Source organism: Anabrus simplex, chromosome 3 (assembly GCF_040414725.1).
Source record: "Anabrus simplex isolate iqAnaSimp1 chromosome 3, ASM4041472v1, whole genome shotgun sequence".
NCBI classification, from domain to species: Eukaryota; Metazoa; Arthropoda; class Insecta; order Orthoptera; family Tettigoniidae; genus Anabrus; species Anabrus simplex.
The window spans coordinates 43,242,106-43,262,479 of record NC_090267.1 but is presented as its reverse complement, the minus strand read 5'-3'; the positions used below and the strand labels follow the sequence as shown (position 1 = coordinate 43,262,479).

The window sequence follows — 20,374 nt, the reverse complement described above, 5'->3', positions numbered from 1 at the left end:
TCCATCCATACCTTACGTCATAGTCTCCACGGTTGCTAGGTGACATTATGTGACTACCCATCCATACCTTTCATCACAGCCTGCACGATTGCTAGGTAACGTTGTCTGGCCATCCATCCAAATACATCCATCCGTCCATCACAGCCTGCACGGTTGCTATGTAACATTATCTGGCCATCCGTCTATACCTTACATCATAGCCTGCACGGTTGCTAGGTAACATTGTCTGACCACCCATCCATACCTTACATCAGAGCTTGCACGGTTGCTAGGTGACATTGTGTGACTACCCATCCATACCTTACATCACAGCCTGCACGGTTGCTAGGTAACATTGTCTGACCACCCATCCATACCTTACATCAGAGCTTGCACGATTGATAGGTAACATTATCTGACCACCCAACCATACCTTACATCACAGCCAGCACGGTTGCTATGTAACATTATCTGGCCATCCGTCCATACCCTACATCATAGCCTGCATGGTTGCTAGGTAACACTGTCTGACCACCCATCCATACCTTACATCTCAGCATGTACGTTTGCTAAGTAACATTGTCTGACCACCCATCCATACCTTCCATCACTGCCTGCACGGTTGCTAGGTAACATTGTCTGACCACCCATCCATACCTTCCATCACTGCCTGCACGGTTGCTAGGTAACATTGTCTGACCACCCATCCATACCTTCCATCACTGCCTGCACGGTTGCTAGGTAACATTGTCTGACCACCCATCCATACCTTCCATCACTGCCTGCACGGTTCCTAGGTAACATTGTCTGACCACCCATCCATACCTTACATCACAGCCTGCACGGTTGCTAGGTGACATTGTGTGACTACCCATTCATACATCACATCATAGTCTGCACGGTTGCTAGATAACATTGTTTGACCATCCATCCATACCTTACATCACAGCCTGCACGGTTGCTAGGTAACATTGTCTGACCACCCATCCATACCTTCCATCACTGCCTGCACGGTTGCTAGGTGACATTGTGTGACTACCCATCCATACATCACATCACAGTCTGCACGACTGCTAGGTAGAATTGTCTAACGACCCATCCATACCTTTCATCACAGCCCGCACGACTGCTGGATTACGCTAACTTCCGTAACTCAAATTTTCGCATAATCCCTGGCGATAAGACATTTTAAAGTTACAATAATCTTCTGTTTGTTCTCAGTCATGTCCATCTATCAATACTTCACATCACAGCATGCAGAATTTGTTAAGTAACATAGCTTCATATTTTGTTATCACTGAAATCGTGACGCAAAGTTTCAGGTGAGCCACAACTATATATTTATGTCAAAAAAGAAATTTAGTACCTTTTCGACACCGGAGGAAATGTCACTTTATGGAGTTCTCTTTAAAAGTGATGTGTTTTGACTTACCTTCGAGAATCGCACTTTCAGTCCTTTACGTTTGAGGTCCACCAGTAAATATCCAAGCCCTATTCCAATCACGTATGGCACGTATCTCGTGTAGGAAGGAAAGTAGATATACTTATTGTAGTCTTCCATCGTAGTGGATCTTTAAAAGAAGGTGAGATATACCTATCATATATTGCAAGTCATGACAAAGAAGGAACAAGCAGAGGAGAAACAAGTAATTTTACAAAGGAACATGAAGAGGTCACGTAACAGAATAAACATAGGGGCACATCATTGAGGGAAGGTAGAGCAGTAGGAGGGCGGGCAAAGACAAACTGGAACCTATTGGAAGGCAGCAGTGTATGAAGGCGTGGGGATTTTATTCGTCCGTTTGTCTTCAACCACGATTTATTATTATATTATATTATATTATATTATATTATATTATATTATATTATATTATATTATATTATATTATATTATATTATATTATATTATATTATATTATATTATATTATATTATATTATATTATATTATATTATATTATATTATAATATTTATCCGTGCTTCCTAACGGTATTATACTGAAAATTATAATTGAATGCTTAACGTTTTATATTTAATCCACCAAAATTCGCTATCTGACGCCGAAGTTCCTCCCATTCTTCAATCTTTAATTCCAGCGATCGATTTAGTACTTCCCGTTGGGTCCTTAAATCTTTGCCATCTTTTCCTATAAGCATTTTAATAGTGATGAAATCCTTGAGGAGTTCCGGCGTGGTGTCGTCTTGGGTGCCTTGGCAGTACTGAACCCGCGGCCGGACTGCATTTGTAGTCATTAACTGGTCAGGGCCTGTTTCCAGCGTGGCCCGCACATTTTGACGACGGTCCAAAAATTATTATTATTATTATTATTATTATTATTATTATTATTATTATTATTATTATTATTATTATTATTATTATTATTATTATTATTATTAGCTTGGGCGATATTGGTTGAATTTAGGTTTTCATTATTGATGTTCTGGACCCCGCATCATGATGCAAGACCGCTACTTGGTGGTAAATTACATCTGCTGCCATTGTCATTGCTGACAATGTGACCAGCACCATTGTCGCGCGTAGGCAAGTGCAAGGGATTTCTGACGATACGAATTATATACTGCCGTGCATTTTTGACCTTAATATAGAGGTAAACAATTGGACGATCTAATTCATTCCTATCAAATATTTCAAATGCGTTTAAATTTTTATTTAAATTCCAGGAGAATCTACTGTAATATAACTTTATGTTCTCCAACGGAAAAGATGACTACGAACCCAGGAAATATTATAAATGATCGGTTTATGACCAGAATAAAGTACTTTTTTTTTTTTTGCTATTGACACAGTTATGTCTTACGGTGACGATGGGAGAGGAATGGCCTAGGAATTGGAAGGAAGCGGCCGTGGCCTTAATTAAGGTACAGCCCCGGCATTTGCCTGGTGTGAAAATGGGAAACCGCGGAAAACCATCTTCAGGGCTGCCGGCAGTGGGGCTCGAACCCACTATCTCCCGATTACTGGATACTGGCCGCACTTAAGCGACTGCAGCTATCTAGCTCGGCAATGTACATTATGAACAGCAAAATCAATTAGTTTCAAATCCTTTTCCACCCCACCGACGTTAAGTTGATTTTCTCTACCACCACCCCCCAAAAAGGCGTGTTTTTTTATGTTTAAGGAAGATTTACAAATACTAATGTCTGTGACATTCAGTTTTGAGATATAAGTATCCCCATGAAAACAATTCACTTTTTTCTCTGCAATTCACACCCCCCCCCCCTTTTAAGTGAATTTTACTTGTAAAGGATCTTCGAAATACCAATTATTATTATTATTATTATTATTAGATGTAAGTATCCTTCAGTTTTTCATTTCTTACACCCCCCCCCCCTTCATTGGATTTTCCGAAATCAAAGAAATACCTTTAACGAACATTCAAAGTAGCGATTTTCACGTCTACAACACCTTTCGTTTCTGAGGTAAAAGTATCTTCATACAAATAATTAACTTATTTTCAGTTCTCCCTCCCCGCCCCACTTTAAGTGGATTTCCAAAAAAAGAAATATGTATTTCTCTATTATTAAAAGAGATTACAAATACCATATTTCAAGTCTGTAACATCTTCAGTTTTGAGATATTAATATCCTAATAAATATAATTCAACCCCATTTTCAGTCATTTCTACCCCACTCCGCCAAGGTTTTTTCCGAGAACAAGAATTTTCTCTAGCTTTAATAGAGATAAAATACCATTTATCACTTCTGTAACCTGTTACCTTTTTGAGATATTCTGTAGACATGCTCATTTCAAAATTACACCCAACCTTTTTAGTTCACCTAAATGGAATATCCGAAAACAAATCACCTATGCTTCTTTACCTTTACAGGAGATTCCAAATAACAATATTTACGTATGTAACAATTTACGTTTCTGAGATATGCTGTAATTCACTCCTGTTTAATCTCCATTAATTGGATTTTTCAAAAACAGAAGAAATACGTGTTTCCTTATTTTTAAAGGAGATTTCAAATACCAATTTTTCAGATCTGTAATATTTTCAGTTTCGGAGGTAAAAGTGTCGTCATTAAAGGCATTCAAACCTCTTTTCACCCTTTTCACCCTTTTCACCCTTTTCACCCTTTTCACCCTTTTTACCCCTCCTAATGGAATTTTCTAAAAAAAACATGTTTCTTTATTTTTAAAAGGACATTCTAAATACCAAACTTTTAAAGTTTTGAGATTCAGATACACTCATTTTAAAAATTAACCCCCCATTTCACCCCTTTAGCGATGGAATATCCAAAATTTCTCCCTCAGTGAACACCTGAATTGTAATTTAAATATATCCTCGACATTTCATTTTTATGTCCAGTAGTTTTGACTCGGTGATGATAAATGCGTCAGTCAGTCAGTCAGTCAGTCAGTCAGTCAGTCAGTCAGTCAGTCAGTCAGTCAGTCAGGACATGTTCTTTAATATACATACAGAGAGAGAGATTATTACTATCAATATTATTATTATTATTATTATTATTATTATTATTATCACAATGTTTCCGTGGCTCACAGGAGAATAGCAAACGCCAGGGTTGAATATTCAACGTATAAGTTAAACTAGCAAAATTCCAGACCTTTTATTTCTTTCTTCCCTAATTGAGTTTTCATCACAGTAAGTTTACAACACTTGGAAAAGAAAAAGTGGCTCTGTAAAACCTCAACAACTTGAGACAAATTTGGAGCTCATCAGTTCGAGAAAACTAAATAAGAACTAAGAAGCTCTGACACCGTCACACATGAGCACATTGGCTCCTAACAGGTATAATTATCAATTTACATGAGCCTGACCATGATACGTTCTGGCTGATTCATTATCAACCCAAGTAAAGTCTAGCCTTAAAATTTGAGAAGGAGACTATTTCTCCTTTATCACACTTCTTAACATGGTTCACAACCCGTTTCACAAAAAGGTCAGCTGCATAATGGACTATTGATACAATCTTCAATTTACTGTAGATCAGTGACAACCAATTCACCTATAAGGTTGAAGAATATAGAACTAGCTTTCTTACCAAGGATACCTTTCAAGAAATATACAGAGGCCAAATGCCTATACTACCTGGCCATAGAAGAACAAATTTAGAAAAGGAACATTCTACGAATGGCTGTGGTGTCTAAATGGGAGATATTTTTTTTAACATTTGGCTTTATGTCGCACCGACAAAGATAAGTCTTACGGCGACGATGGGACAGGAAATGGCTAAGAGTTTGAAGCAAGCGGCCGTGGCCTTCATTGAGGTACAGTCCCAGCATTTTCCTGGTGTGAAAATGGGAAACCACGGAAAACCATCCTCAGGACTGCGAAGAGAGTGGTTTGAACCCACTATCTCCTGAATACTGGATACTGGCCGCACGTTTACGACTGCAGCTATCGAGCTCGGCTTCTTGGCCTCCTGGCTAAGATCAAAGTATAAGCAGAAACATTTCAAGCCGAATAACGTAAGTTCAGTTCCAGAGTTACAAAAATGTATTCACGCAATTTAGTTTGAATGGGAGAATTACGAGGTTACGTGCTCCCTTGCATGCAACCAATTTCAAATAAGGGAAATAGTTATTTAAACCCGGGGAACACCCTACATTACGATGAGATGAGAAAGCCCTAACGGTTACATGCTAAATCCATTCACACGCAGTTAAGTGCACGTAGATAAGTTTATTCCGCCATACCTTATTAATTGGAACTTCTTTCATGCCGTAACCGTCGCCTCCAGCGTTCCCCCGAGGAGAAGTCTCACTCTTTTACGACACGCACACAATCACTACAGCAATGCAGGACATTCAGGGTGAAAATGCCGCAGCTTGATGGAGGGAGAGCCGGAAGGATCTAGATGTTTACAATCCAAGGATTAGACTGGGTGGATTACATTAACCAAGAAAGAGACCCAGATTGATCAGACTGACGGAATTAGAGGAAGTGGTAAAGGAAGTATGATCAACTTCGGAATTAAAAATAATTAGAGCAGCATGCCATCACGTTTACAAATATCGAGATACAAACTTTCTTTTAGGATTATTTAGGCTTTTTTTACCTTCAGGAGGTCTTTCATAATTATATCGATAGCAGATCCATCTAACCACAGGAGAAGAACTATTACAATATCTCAATGTTCAAATTCTTCATCAGAGATGGAAATAGTATAGGACACCTTATGGAATGCAAAAGGAGAGACACTCTACCCCAGGTACAACTATTATTATTATTATTATTATTATTATTATTATTATTATTATTATTATTAACGAACAGGTTAGCACAGGGCGTTGTGACACAAACACTTATGGTTGCTAGCTCTGCCCTCGGGATATAGGTGGTTTCGAATCCCCCATCATCCATCCTCTTAAATGTTTTCCGTGGTTTCTCACTTAACTCTAGCTAAATGCCGCGAATTTTTTCAAATCCACGGCCGCTTCTTTTCGATTCCTAACCATTACAATATTATACCTACACCCATGGACAACACCCTCACGCAGTGGTACATGCCACTGAACCCCATGGGATGTACAGGGAAAAGTAGCTACATAGCTAACTAATCGACCACGTCCTCGAACACTAAAAGCTAGACGCTAAATTAATAAATTAAAATGCTCTACCTGGAACGTATTTTCAGAAATGTAGCTGCAATAAGTCCCAACTATTGACAGTAATAAAAAGAACAGGCCAATTACTTGACTATCTCTCTCCAGGAACAATAGTTTGATAGTAATGTAATTGAAGGAATGAAACAGGGCAGGAGAAAAATGTTTAGATTAAAGTATAGATCAGAGTAGACATAGGAGCAGGATAATACGATGAAGTGAAGAGACTAACAGACAAGACAAGGGACTGTTACAGTGGTGGAGATAGACACCTATTGTTCTAATACTAAAATAAGCGTTCTGACAGCTAGCGCAAGGAAGGTCTGTTTACTTTCTGCCTAGCTGGACAGAAGGGAGTAGGGTTATGATTGCTACGGAAACGTGGGTGGGCCCACTGTGGTCGTCATGAAGACGAGCCGTCTGTCCACTTGGAGTTGCTAGACCTTTCACTTTTCAGCAACAGCACTACAGTACCGCTCCCTCCGGCGCTAGCTGTCAGAACTATATCAGGACTATATCTCCTTTGTCCTGCCATTCCTCTGGATTATACATATTATGGCGGGGTCCACCATTTTGTACGGAAGGCTTTAGGAAGGCTTCTTACGGGTGACCTACCCAGGAAGGCTGCATCAAGTCAGAAATAAGGTATACTTAGTACGTCAACCCCCCTTACCCCACTGCTACCGTCACTAGTGGTACGCCTGCCTGATACCGTAAGAAGAAACCACACCATTCGATTCACTGAGTTTTACAGGGCTTCTATTCTGGCAGGGTATTTGGAAGAGCTGGCCCCCTATAAAAGACAGGCAAGACGAGACTGAGAACAGATGTAGCTCAGTCAGTGATCTATTGCTGTCGAGAAGTGTTACAGTCACGAGTTCAATGGAGTGAAGGACTGAGAGGGCAGTGTAGCTGAGCGACGTGGGATAATGTGTTTGTGTGGGGGGTGTGTGCGTGTGTGTGTGTGTGTGAGAGAGAGTGTGTGTGTGTGAACTTTGTATCACGTAAGGACTTGTGTGACCTTGTTGTGCGCGCAAAAACTGTGAACTGTGTGTCGCTAAGTTGTACAGTGAGTTTAATCGTGAACTGACCTAGGGTCCAAGTGACAGTTACAGGGGTGTGTATAACACAGATGATTTATCTCGTCAGTGTTAGCGACTGACGGTGAGAACACAGTGAGCGTGAACTCGAACTAGAGTGATTGCGTGCCTGTGTAATTGTATAGCTACTAGCGTTAGTAATTAAATGTTAGACTATACGCTACCAGTCGTCTATTTAATTACCTGTCACCCGCCTACACGTTGTAAATATTCTGGTACATGAAATACTGGTCTACCGTAGCCTTCGTTATTAGAGCTAATTGATGGTACGGAGATAGGGGTAGATAACTTAAAATCTCGGATTAGATTGGTTTTCTCCGTTTAGCTGTGCCACCCACAGCAGACGGACGCGCCGCATAATGCCGAACTGTCTAAGGGAATTCATGAGGTCATCAGATTGTTAACAGAAGGACGTGCGAATATTCGTGAAAAGTAAATTCAGAGAGCTATGAAATACATATTAATGAAGACGGAGAAAATTGTAATTATGTTGGTTACAAAAGCAAAGCAAAGTCTTCTCCTACAGGCCATGAAGGCCCCGGGAGGGGTGGAAGGTAAAGGCTTCCACTATCCGGAACCTCGGCACTTGATGGGGTAGAGTGGTTAGCTCTACGCCCAGCCGCCTTTGTCCCCAAGAATTAACCTGGTACTCATTTTTGGGGTAGGCTGAGTGAACCTCAGGGCCATACGCACCTTCGGAAGTGGAAATCTCATAATTACTGTATGTTGGTTACGAAGAATGAAAATGAGGAGTGCAAGTGAGGGCAGAAAACAGAGATAATAATGATTCAATCAATCAATCAATCAATCAATCAATCAATCAATCAATCAATCAATCAATCAATCAATCAATCAATCAATCAATCAATCAATCAATCAATCAATCAATCAATCAATCAATCAATCAGTTCTTCATCCCCGTTGAGCCGTGTTGTTGTTATGAGATATGAGATATAGTCCTGATATAGTTCTGACAGCTACCGCAGGAGAGAGGGATACTGTAGCGCTGTTTCTGCGTGGGATACTGATTACCTCGGATCGAGCAGGGGTATTTCAGCCACCTTGGCAAATAATAGTGAAATGTATTCGAAACGTCAGCAAACTGTACGTAATATACAGAAAACTACAACACGGTTCAACCCGGAAGGTGAACTAAATAATTCTGCACACCGTGGAAGCGTCACTTTTAAGATCACCACTCATCTACATTTAGGGCGGTCGCCAAAGTGGTTGATTTCCTCTTAGGTTCTTAGCTAGTTTTTATTTAAATGATCTCAGAAGCAAACATCTCTCTTGATAAATTGCCCCACTCCAAAATTCATCTTCCTATAAACGATTCTTTTCCACGATCTTTTTTCTCGTGAATTCCAACTTTGTCTTCATTTTATGTTTTCAACTTTTGAAAACTCCACTCAAGCCTATTCACCTACTAACATCATTACAAGCATTCTCACCACTGACAGATCGAAGTAAATCGCTTACTTGAGATGTTCGTCTTCCTACCTCAAAGTTTACAACATATTCGTGACGCTATTCTTTTTCAGAAATCATGCAGAACAAATCACGCTGCTTTCATTTAAAATTTTTACAGTTCTTGTATCAAGTAACCCTGTTTATCCCCTTTATTTGGTTACCCCAATTAAATAACGGGTACATTCGGAATAAATAAAAACTTGCACAGTTCTCTTCAGGCATGCAACTTAATGTTGAAAGCATCCTAGGGATATGAGCTACGAATTCTAGGTAAATAAAATGTATAAAGTAAGAGAATATCGTCGTTGCCAGGACAAAACCTCCTATGTGATAATATTTTTGGAGTTATACTGACCCGCAGCACATAATTATGAAGAGTGAGAATGCCTTGACAACATTCACACAATATTGAACCTTAGATGACAGAACCTTACCGGCCAAAGTTCTAAGCTAAAATATTTCACATACGAGGTTTTGTCCCGGCAGTGACGATATAGTATTTATTTATTCCTAAAAATTGCAATTCTTAATCATCGTTACCCGGTCGATTACATTACAAATTTGCCCTTTTTCTACCATTACGAGCGCTAATCTGAGTCAAGGCAGAGTTTCACTTAAGCCCGTACAAATACAGTCGGTGTAAACATTTTTCAAGAATCATAGAACATCTGAGGGTATTGAGTCCAAGGAATGGGAAGTAAACGAGTAAAGAAACAAGCGGTACTTACGGAACCACATTGAGGCCAGAAGTAATTTTCGAAATTTGTTTCTTTTTAGTTTGATAGAGCCATCACTCACTCACAATTTGGAATATTTCCGAGCCCTTTAACAATTGAAATGAAATGGCGTATGGCTTTTAGTGCCGGGAGTGTCCGAGGACAATGTTCGGCTCACCAGATGCAGGTCTTTAGATTTGATGGCCGTAGGCGACCTGCGCGTCATGATGAGGATGAAATGATGATGGAGACAACATATACACCCAGCCCCCGTGTCAGAGAAATTAACCAATGATGGTTAAGATTCCCGACCCCGCCGGGAATCGAACCCGGGACTCCTGTGACCAAAGGACAGCACGCTAACCATTTAGCCATGGAGCCGGACCTTTAACAATTGAACTTTCGGCACAGTTGAGGAAATTGATTAATTTTACGTTTGTCGTAGTATGGGGACCCTACTGTCTCTTAATGTTTTTTACATTAAAACAATGTTATTTGAAAGGAGAATATATCACAATAACGCCTGCAATAAAATTAATTTCATATTAAATCACTTCTTACCTCATCATTTCATAGTAGGTAGTAGGATATCCACCGTAGTAGAATAAGAGTCCTACTGAAATTGATCCAGCTACTGTCAGCAGTCCCACCATTGCCAGTCCAACTTTAGGCCACTTCCACAGAGGTACCAGTAGCAGCGGAGACAACCAATAGAGCTGCATGTCCACAGCCAGGTACCAGCTTTGGCTTATACACTGAAAGGTGCGTGAACACAAGACTTACAAACATGTTATATACGGGTGGTCGTAAACAACATGAACCGAGTGACTGAGCGTTAGAGCGATGGTCATACTCACAGGTGATTTGAAAACATTCTTCGCGGCGTTGTCATTTTATCATATGCTGAAATTAGCCAATTAGATCGCTTCGCGGGTGAACTGAAATAGGCTATACCAGGGCCTCTCAAACGCCCTAAATCTCACGGTCCCACTCGGCCCGGATCGGACCAACGCTTCGTCTCTGGGATACTCGGCTAAACTCGGCTCAACTCGGCTCGGATTTGGAGCGCTACGGAGCAAGTGAGGAAGAGGGAGACAGGCGTGGGGAAAGAGAGAGAGCGCGCTATTGCTCCAAATCGAGGAATGGGGGCTCAGCACTCTGGTCAACCAAGCGAAGTCGCCTTTTGCACCATGCACCTGGTGCATGCGACCTGAGAGGCCCTGGACTATACGATGCGGTGTTGCTAATCTGCTCGTGGCTTGGTCGGGATTGAGAACCATCAAATGTGTTTCAGCCAATGCCACCGTAGCGTGCTTGCCATGGGCCAGCCTATCAGCAGGGAGGTCCTGGTTCAAGTCCTTACCTTGGAGAAGTTTATTTCTTCTATTGGCGCTCTAATGCCCGTCATAAGCTGACTTCAGCAGCTTATAAAATTACAAGGGCGCTATAAGCGACGTTGTTTATTTTTCAAATTACATATCAGTATGACCAACGCTCATATAAACTGTTTCCCATCACTCTGTATAATTTTTCATCAGCACAAGTACTCTGTGTGACCATTGGGATTCTGAATTTTACATAAACGCTACCACCCTAAATGCTACAGTTTGTAAAAGTAAATAAATTATTCCTGTGCACATACAAAGAACTGCTTGGACTCATACTTTACGGAAGTAAAATGTAACAATGTTAAAGGGTGATAATCAAATAAAATAGGCAGATTGACAATCAGGAAATACGAAGGTGACAATGCAGAATGCCTAACGAGTCTTCGATAATGTCTATTATGATTTTGGTGAGTGTATTTCGGAGGATACCTATTCCAGATATTCCAGAAGTATTTTGTAGTACCTCCCCTGCTACCATATAACAGTCCTTTAACTGACTAATGTTGAAGTGGGCTATTGCAATATTTATAGGCGGCATCACAATAGATACTCTCAAAACAGAGCTCGCAATATTACCAGGATTACTTGATTCTGGAACTGGAAAAATGAAGAAAGACAAGCATCTCGATGAGTTCTGGATCATTTTTGACAAAAGAGTAGCGTTACGAAAATGTTGCAAACTTTGGCAGGCTTGGGAGAAAGAGACGAGCTGTTCGACTAAGTGGTATGTTCCGAGCTCTCAGTGGAGAGATGGAGTGGAATGACATTAGTAGGCGATAATAATATGAAGATGAATTTGGAATTGAAGAGAACAAATTGGGGCAAATAATGTAACAAGGGAGATGTTAAATACATTTCCAAATTCATTGCCATGATTTAGAAACGACTAGTTAAGCAACAGATAGGGAAAGTCTCTAAAAACCTGTGTTAAAACACTACAAACAGATAGTAGTAGTGATAAATATTTTTTTATATAACACATACCATTTCAAGCGGGTTAACGAAGTTCTGCACATACAGCAAGTTACTCCACCAGTAGTCGACACATAAATTTTTCTCAGTGCTGGCAGTGACTTCCCAAAGAGGACCCGATCCAGAATGTGTCAGTAATGTTGTTCGAAGCATTATTATTATAGCAAAAGCAGGGGTCAGCCTGGAACACAAGCGCAAGTTGAAAAGTTTATTCAAACTGGGTCTTGACCAAATGTTAGCAATATGACAATATTAGCATACCATCATTATTCGCTAGCATCAATTTCAAATTAGCATCTAAAATAGCAAAAATAGGAAAAATGAGCGGAAACAACGGAATAGCTTTCCTTATTCCAAAGTGAAGGTTGAAATATTGGGATTCATAAATATAGGTAAAAAATAAAAAACAGACACGAGATATTAATCCCAAAATGTGCAATGTATTATTTATTTCAAATGTCAGTTTTGTTTCATTCCATAAGTAATACATTATCATCAGAAACATATTTCAAAAATTATTTACTGTACTACTATTACTCCCCCTGAAGGAGAAGGCAGGCCTCCTAGACGGTGACGCCATTTATCACGCCAGAAGGTTTGTTACGGTAAAGGAGATGTCAAAAGAAGTATTTTATTTATTTGGATCTATCAAAATGCCAAGAGTTTTGATTGTATTGCGTACCGGTATAGACCTATGCCAAACTGTGCTATTACTGTAAATTATGCCTTGCTCACATTTTCTCTGAAGTAAACAACATTTTATTTGCTTTTTTAACCCAGATGTGCCCACGAATTCTTTAAGGTATACCAGTTACCACATCTTAGTGAAAATCTGTAAAGTTTTCTTCAGAGGCTTCCCGCTGGAGGGTGTCCTTGAAAGGGGATAGTGGGAACATAGACACAGGATTTTACAAGGTTGTAAATTTGTGTATTACTGTTTCTGAGACTTGTTACATTTTACACCGTTTTATTGAATACTCATAGGTACATTCCTAGTGCCCTGAAAAAAATAAGTGGTAAAAACGATGAATAATTATAGTAACGTAATATATATTGTTTAACGATTAATCATACACTACACTTACCTATTTGTAAATTTTTAGTTTTATAATGGGCTTTCTGTTTACATTAAAAATACAGTATGGTGTAGTCCTACGTATGTGATGTATTGAAAGGAACATTCTGATAGGCGAAAAATATTTGTCACTGATTTTGGAAATTTTATTCATCTACACTTTGGTATGGTACATGGAAAGCAGTTGATATGCAGAGCAGCATTGCACTTCGCACACTTCGCAGATACTTTCTTGTGGCAGAGTCTGCATCAGGTCTGTTTCACCTGTGCGACAATCATCTGGTCAGTTCTGACATCTGGAATCGGCGTTATTCACACCGGACGTCCTCTTTCCTGAGCTTGAACTCGGCCTGGTGTCTCTTTCCAAGATACCCATCACAACTCTACTGCGGAAATTCAGGTAGTCCAACTTACCACCATTGTACCGATGTAGCTGCCACACGTGCTTTTCGGCAACATCAACTGCATGGGCTATCAGGGGATAAAACCATTTCTTGCCAGGAACTGATACGTGATACAGACTCACATTTTGGTCACCAACCATCCCACCGTTATGTTTGTGTTTTAGATTAGGCTGCTGTATGGTGACAACGATTCTCTGTGCGCGCGAAAACCTTGAAGAGTTGTGAAGAGGGAAAACAGAAGCACAATTTTATCTAAAGACACCATATTGTTATCGTTCAGCTTTGTTACAACAATTTTATTGTCTGAGGTTACCTTGGATTCAAAGAAACCACGCTTTTATTCTTTAATTTCTTGATTTGAATTTAGAGGATATTTCGAGATTCTGTTGTATCGGATTGTGCCTGTTCCCTTTAGATTCCGATTTCCAAACGCTTCAATAAGAGGCACCGTTGTCAATAGGTTACCAAAAGATATATAGTAGGGAAAGGGGCCCATGTTCAGCAGAATGTCACTGTACTGGATAACAAATGAAGGGCCCATACCGAGAGTTTTATATGCCTCAGGGTTCACAGTGTTTGATCCCTGGTATGGATCCATCCACAGATCCATCCACCAAACCTTAGTTTGTAACCGTACCTAATAGGCTTGCCACGTATGAACTGCTTATAGTAATGTCGCCCATAATATGGGATAATGGCCTCATCAACACTGTGCAGTTCGTGATGTGGTGCCATGTGTTTTAATCTTTTATTCAAAAGATCATAAAGTCCTCTAATCTTAAACTTTGTGACACTGTGTGTGGACTTGTAAATTTTCCGTGATTCACGAGTTATAGAATATAGCTTCAATTAAGAGCGGTTTAAACTTTAATGTGCCATAGATTTTCAGGTGATTTATTTCAACGAATGTTTCAAACTAACATTTCTTTTCAAGTGTGTGTAACTCAAGGTTGATGAAACAATTCGAACAGTGATGGATTGTGAACGATATCCGCCTTGCTAAGTAATTGAAATGACTTCGAGAATTTTATGATTTCAAACTTATAATTTCTCAGACTGTGACAAGTAACTGAATAATGGATCAATTTCAATTTATGACTGTGTCATCGGACTTATAGGAGTCGTGGATTTTCGAATATCCTGTAGAAGTTCATAGTAGACATTGGACTGTGATTAAGTTCAATCTGTGAGCTACGCATTTAATCTGTGCAGACCTTGAACTGTGAATTAATTTCAATTTATTAACTACGTATTAGGGACTGTGCGTTCTTCGTAGGCATTGAACTGCGTGTTAATGATAGACTGTGGATTACGTATCTGAACTGTGCATTCGTGATAGACATTGGATTGTGTTTAATATGCGCATTTACAATAAATAATGAACCGTGGAATTAGACTGTGTATTCATGACAAGTTGTTAATTGTGCATTTGAACTGTGTATTTATAATAAACAGTGTATTTTCGTATAATGGGGTGGTACATAGTGCCTTATTTAAAATTTCTCTTTAACTATGTCATAAATAATAGTGTAATACCAAAGGAATGGAAGGAATCTATAATAATACAAATTTATAAAGGAAAGGGTGATAGAAGGAAACCAGAGAACTACAGACCAATCAGCCTGACCAGTATAGTTTGTAAAATACTGGAGAGTTTAATATCAAAGTACATCAGAGGGATATGTGATGATAAAAATTGGTTCATGAGGAGCCAGTATGGATTTAGAAAGAAATTTTCTTGCGAGGCACAACTGGTGGGATTTCAGCAGGACATATCAGACCAATTGGATTCAGGAGGCCAGTTAGATTGCATACCCATAGATCTTTCCAAAGCCTTTGATAGAGTGGAACATGGAATATTATTGAAGAAATTGGAGGGAATAGGATTGGACGTAAGGGTTACACGTTGGGTAAAATCATTTCTAAATTCAAGGGTTCAGAAAGTCAAAGTAGAAAGTAACGTATCGCAGGAAGAGAAAGTTTGGAGGGGAACTGCACAGGGTAGTATAATCCGTCCATAACTTTTCTTAATATACGTAAATGATTTATGGAATAATATAACATCAAAAATAAGATTGTACGCAGATGACATAATTGTTTATAGGGAAATAAATACCATTGAGGATTGTTCAGAATTACAAAGGGACCTTGAGAGTATCCAACAATGGGTTGAAGAGAATAATATGAAGGTTAATGGAGGCAAATCAACTGTTACAACATTTACAAACAGGAGTTTTAAAACTGAATTTGAATATAGTTTGGATGGGGTAGTTATCCCAAAATATGGCAAGTGCAAATACTTAGGTGTAAGATTTGAAAGTAATTTGCACTGGAAGGGTCATGTGGATGACATTGTTGGAATAGCATACAGATCGTTACATGTCATAATGAGGGTACATAAAGGATACAAAAAGAATTAAAAGAGAAAAGTTACCTAAGTATGGTTCGTCCATTATTGGAATATGCAAACAGTGTTTGGGATCCTCACCAAGAATACCTAATAAAAGAAATAGATAGTGTGCAGAGGAAAGCAGCAAGATTTGTAACAGGGGATTTCAGGAGAAAGAATAGTGTATCAGAAATGTTAAAGGAACTAGGGTGGAAAACTTTAAGTAAGAGAAGGGAGAAAACTAGACTTATAGGATTATATAGAGCCTATACAGGAGAAACAGCATGGGGAGATATCCGTGAGAGGCTTCAGTTGGAAAATAATTATATCCGCAGGACTGACCACATATATAAAATGAGAAGGAATTTTAGCAGAAGCGATTGAGGTAAACTTTCATTCATTGGGAAGGGTGTGAACGAGTGGAACAGTTTACCAGGGGTAGTGTTTGATCCTTTTCCAAAATCTGTACATATATTCAAGAAGAGAATAAACAGCAACAGAGAAAATAAATGAAATGTTAGTGGGCATTCGACCAGTGCAGGTTAATATAAATAAAAAATGTGTGTGAATAAATTAATTCCATCCCCTGGTCTAAGGAGTTGGACAGCCAAAGTAGGGGGCTGCCTGTAGGGGTGAAGTACAGTGGGGACTTCGAGTGCCCTGGCCGCTATGGTAGCTGTGAAGGCCCTTCAGGAACTCTGAAAAGTGGTGGCAAAAGTGGCTCTCGTAAGGACGCAGCAGGTCGTTATGCTACTTAGGTTCCAGAATGGGTAAAGAAAAAATAAGTAAATAAATGCAATGTAAATATTAATCTTATACCAGTTGTATAGTATCATTTGAAGTAATTCCACATACTGTATATCAGTTGACTATATTTGTAAGTAGTACAGGAGATATTATAAGTAGAATTTTGTAAACAATATAAATGTATTAAGGATGACCTGTGTGTTTAATAGAAAACATTGTTAGCGTAAATTGTATAATATTGTATTATAGGAAAATTTTCTTCTCTTGTTAATTTAATATTTAGTGCTTGACAATAATGTATTTTAGTGTACCATTTGCCACCGAGGTAGACACCTCATTTGCAAATAAAGAGATTTTGATTTGATTTGATTTAATCAATTACGCACTATGAAGGAATAGGATCCATTTCATTTAATTTTGCATTAATGAACCAAATAGGTTTACGAATAAAGACTTTCCTTTTCAAGTGTTTATGTTTAAATTGCACAGAAACTTAACAAATATTTCGTGTGTGATAATTTCAAACTTTTTCAAGTGTCAAATTTTTGCGTCAATTTTATTGACATTTGACGGCACTAAATTACGAGTGATTATTTAGTTCAACATTCAAATTTGTTAATTTATATTCAAGAAACTCTTCCCGTGTCCCAGGTACTAATGTGTACAATCATAAGTCATTATCTGTGCAACCAAATCTCAACACTCACATTCCTAAGTTATCTCAATCTTCTAGATGTCGTATGAATATTCGAGAACTTCTAGAATTTCCATCGTGGGAGGAATCGTGGTTCCATGTTGCAGAGAGGAGACTGATGGCAGTACGCGGAGAGCAGCGGGATTTCGAGTACTTCATCAGCCCGGATGAGGAAAGAACCTTTACCTGTATGAAGGTGATATAACGTAGAACTTTGTTAATAAATTCAGAATTATAACAAACTTAAGAATCATTTCAAGAAATCCTCTCTTCCTCTGTAAGCACTTCAATCATAAACAGTACACACCCTGCGTATAGTTTCATGCTCGTCAAAGTACTGTAATTACTGTCACAATATAACAACGGAGGTGCATGTTCCCACTGTCCTTCTAGAAGGACACCAAATTTAGGCTCTCCCCATGACCTGATTTGAAACTTCACCTCTCACATTCTACTACTAAACGGTAGTCACATGCTTTAAATATACAATTTAACATGGACACACGTAATATATATATGATAAAGTAAGAAATACTTTTGAGCATGATAAGACGGGCGAAATGCCATCTTGAAAATGAAGTTCCACAACAATGGCTTGTTCCCTCCAAATATTCCCAGGACAGCAAGCTTCATCTTTACAGATCTCTTTTCACAACCTTCTCATCTCCCAAGATCACATATGCTGGACTAATTTACACAGAATTAGCTAGATAGGGGTTTAGTGAGTTCATGTTTCGTGTCCTTATAGAAGAACAGTGGACATATCTGGGTTTATGTTTAGACAGCACTCCACGTAAAATAAAAATATCATTTTCTTTTTGTAAACTACCGATACCTAGCGCGTTCGTCCACAATCTAGAAGTTAATGCACGCTTTTGATATCCTAAATCGGATATAATGAGTAAATTTCCTTTGCACATATGCAATGCTGTGCATTTAAGGATTAATAAAGCGCTTCCAAACAACCTAGAATCCTAAAATCTGATACCAGGAAAGCTTACACATGAAAGATCAGAAAAATAACCATATTTCCTGGAGCTAGTAATGAAGTTCAAATTTGGGCCTCAGAAGAAAAATATCTTAAATTCGTAAGCGTAATTATTTTTCAGATACTGGAAAACTTCTTTCCAATACAATGACCTGTAGTTATAAAGAATGACATAATTTCTTAAAGTCCATGTAATTTTTCACATTAAATCCAAGTAAAGTTTTGAGGGAATTTTTCTGTATATTGAGGAGGTAGTGGGAAATCATGTACTAAGAAATAGACGTCAGAATGTAGCAATGTCTAAAATTAAGGACGACATTAAAAATTGGACACAAATTGACTAGATGCGTCGAATTTCATGAGATCTAAGGTGGAAATTAGAATATTTTCACATGTTTAAGTTTCCTCCTACAACATAATTAGCAATAATTGTGACATAGCACTCGCTTGCCTTCTGGAACCAGCGAAGTGGTTCAATTTCTGAACTGATGGCATGGGGACGTAGAACGTAACGCGGGTGTGCAAGGTGGGAGGCTATAAGAAGCCGGGAGGGGAGGCCGAGAACATTGCCTAAGAATCACTGGTGAGTTGACCAGCGGTAGACACGAGCTACATCGGGCAGCTCCGAAATCAGCCAAAACACTGTCTCAATGCGCCCGGTGAAAGTTTCCCCTGTGTCGTAAGTTTTGAAGGGATTTTATTTCGTGATGTTGCGTTTTAATGTTGAAAATATTTCTTAGCAATGAAATGAAATGAAATGGCGTATGGCTTTCAGTGCCGGGAGTGTCCGAGGACATGTTCGGCTCGCCAGGTGCAGGTCTTCTGATTTGACACCCGTAGGTGACCTACGCGTCGTGATGAGGATGAAATGATGATGAAGACGACACATACACCCAGCCCCCGTGCCAGAGAAATTAACCAAATTATAGTTAAAATTCCCGACCCTGCCGGGAATCTAACCCAGAACCCCTGTGACCAAAGGCCAGCACGGTAACCATTTAGCCATGGAGCCGGACTCTTAGCAATGTAGGGTCCGCATACTACGAGAAAACGTAAATGAAGCAATTTGCTCAATTGTGACGAAAGTTGAAGCGCTAAAGCAGGGCCTCTCAAACGCCCAAAATCTCACGCGAGCAAATCGAGGCGCAAGAGCTCCGTGCACTGTGCATCGTTCTCGCTAGGCTCGACTCGGACCAACGCTTCGTCTCTGGGCTACTCGGCTAAGCTCGCCTAAGCTCGGCTCTATTCGGCTCAACGCAGCTCGGATTTGGAGCGCGACGTAGCTAGTGTGGAAGAGGGAGACAGGGGGAGCGAGCGAGATAGGCGAGAGGAAAGAGAGGGTAAGCACTATTGCTCCAAATCGAGGAGTGCGGGGTCTGCACTCTCGTCAACCAAGCCAAGTCGTCTTTTGCACCGTGCACAGCGCATGCACTCTGAGAGGCCCTGCGCTAAAGGACCCGGCAAGATTTCAACTTGTGAGTCTTGAATAGCTCTATCAAACGTAAAAAACAAACAGCCTAAAATCGCTTGTCTCTTTACTCGTTTAAAAATTAAAATCCTAGCTAAATTATTCACATCATTCTTTTTCGTAATACGTTCCTTGTTTCATTAGACCTACCCTTAGGCGTTTTTTAATCTTTTGAAAAATGTCCACACCTGAAACTCTGCATTGATTCACTGTAGCGCTCGAAGTGGTAGAAAATGGCAAACTGGTAATATAATCGACCATATAACGATGATTAAGAAAATTATTGTAATAGTTAGTAATAATTAAGTATATATTCTCATATTTCATTATATTTTATTTACCTAAAATACACTACGTAGCTCAAATCCGTAGGGCATTTTCAAAATTAAGT

The 20,374-nt window shown here is 39.3% G+C and overlaps 1 protein-coding gene across 1 annotated transcript in view; it reads right to left on the bottom strand.

Annotated features, from left to right (window-relative positions):
- The window catches only part of LOC136866641 (nose resistant to fluoxetine protein 6), a 71,377-nt gene that overhangs the window by 19,330 nt on the left and 31,673 nt on the right, over positions 1 to 20,374 (bottom strand). The window contains exons 5-7 of the mRNA XM_067143758.2: positions 12,231 to 12,399; positions 10,420 to 10,613; positions 1,412 to 1,550 (exon numbers count right to left, since the gene is read on the bottom strand). Coding sequence (XP_066999859.2) covers positions 1,412 to 1,550; positions 10,420 to 10,613; positions 12,231 to 12,399 — 502 coding nt within the window. The remainder of the gene's footprint in view (positions 1 to 1,411; positions 1,551 to 10,419; positions 10,614 to 12,230; positions 12,400 to 20,374) is intronic.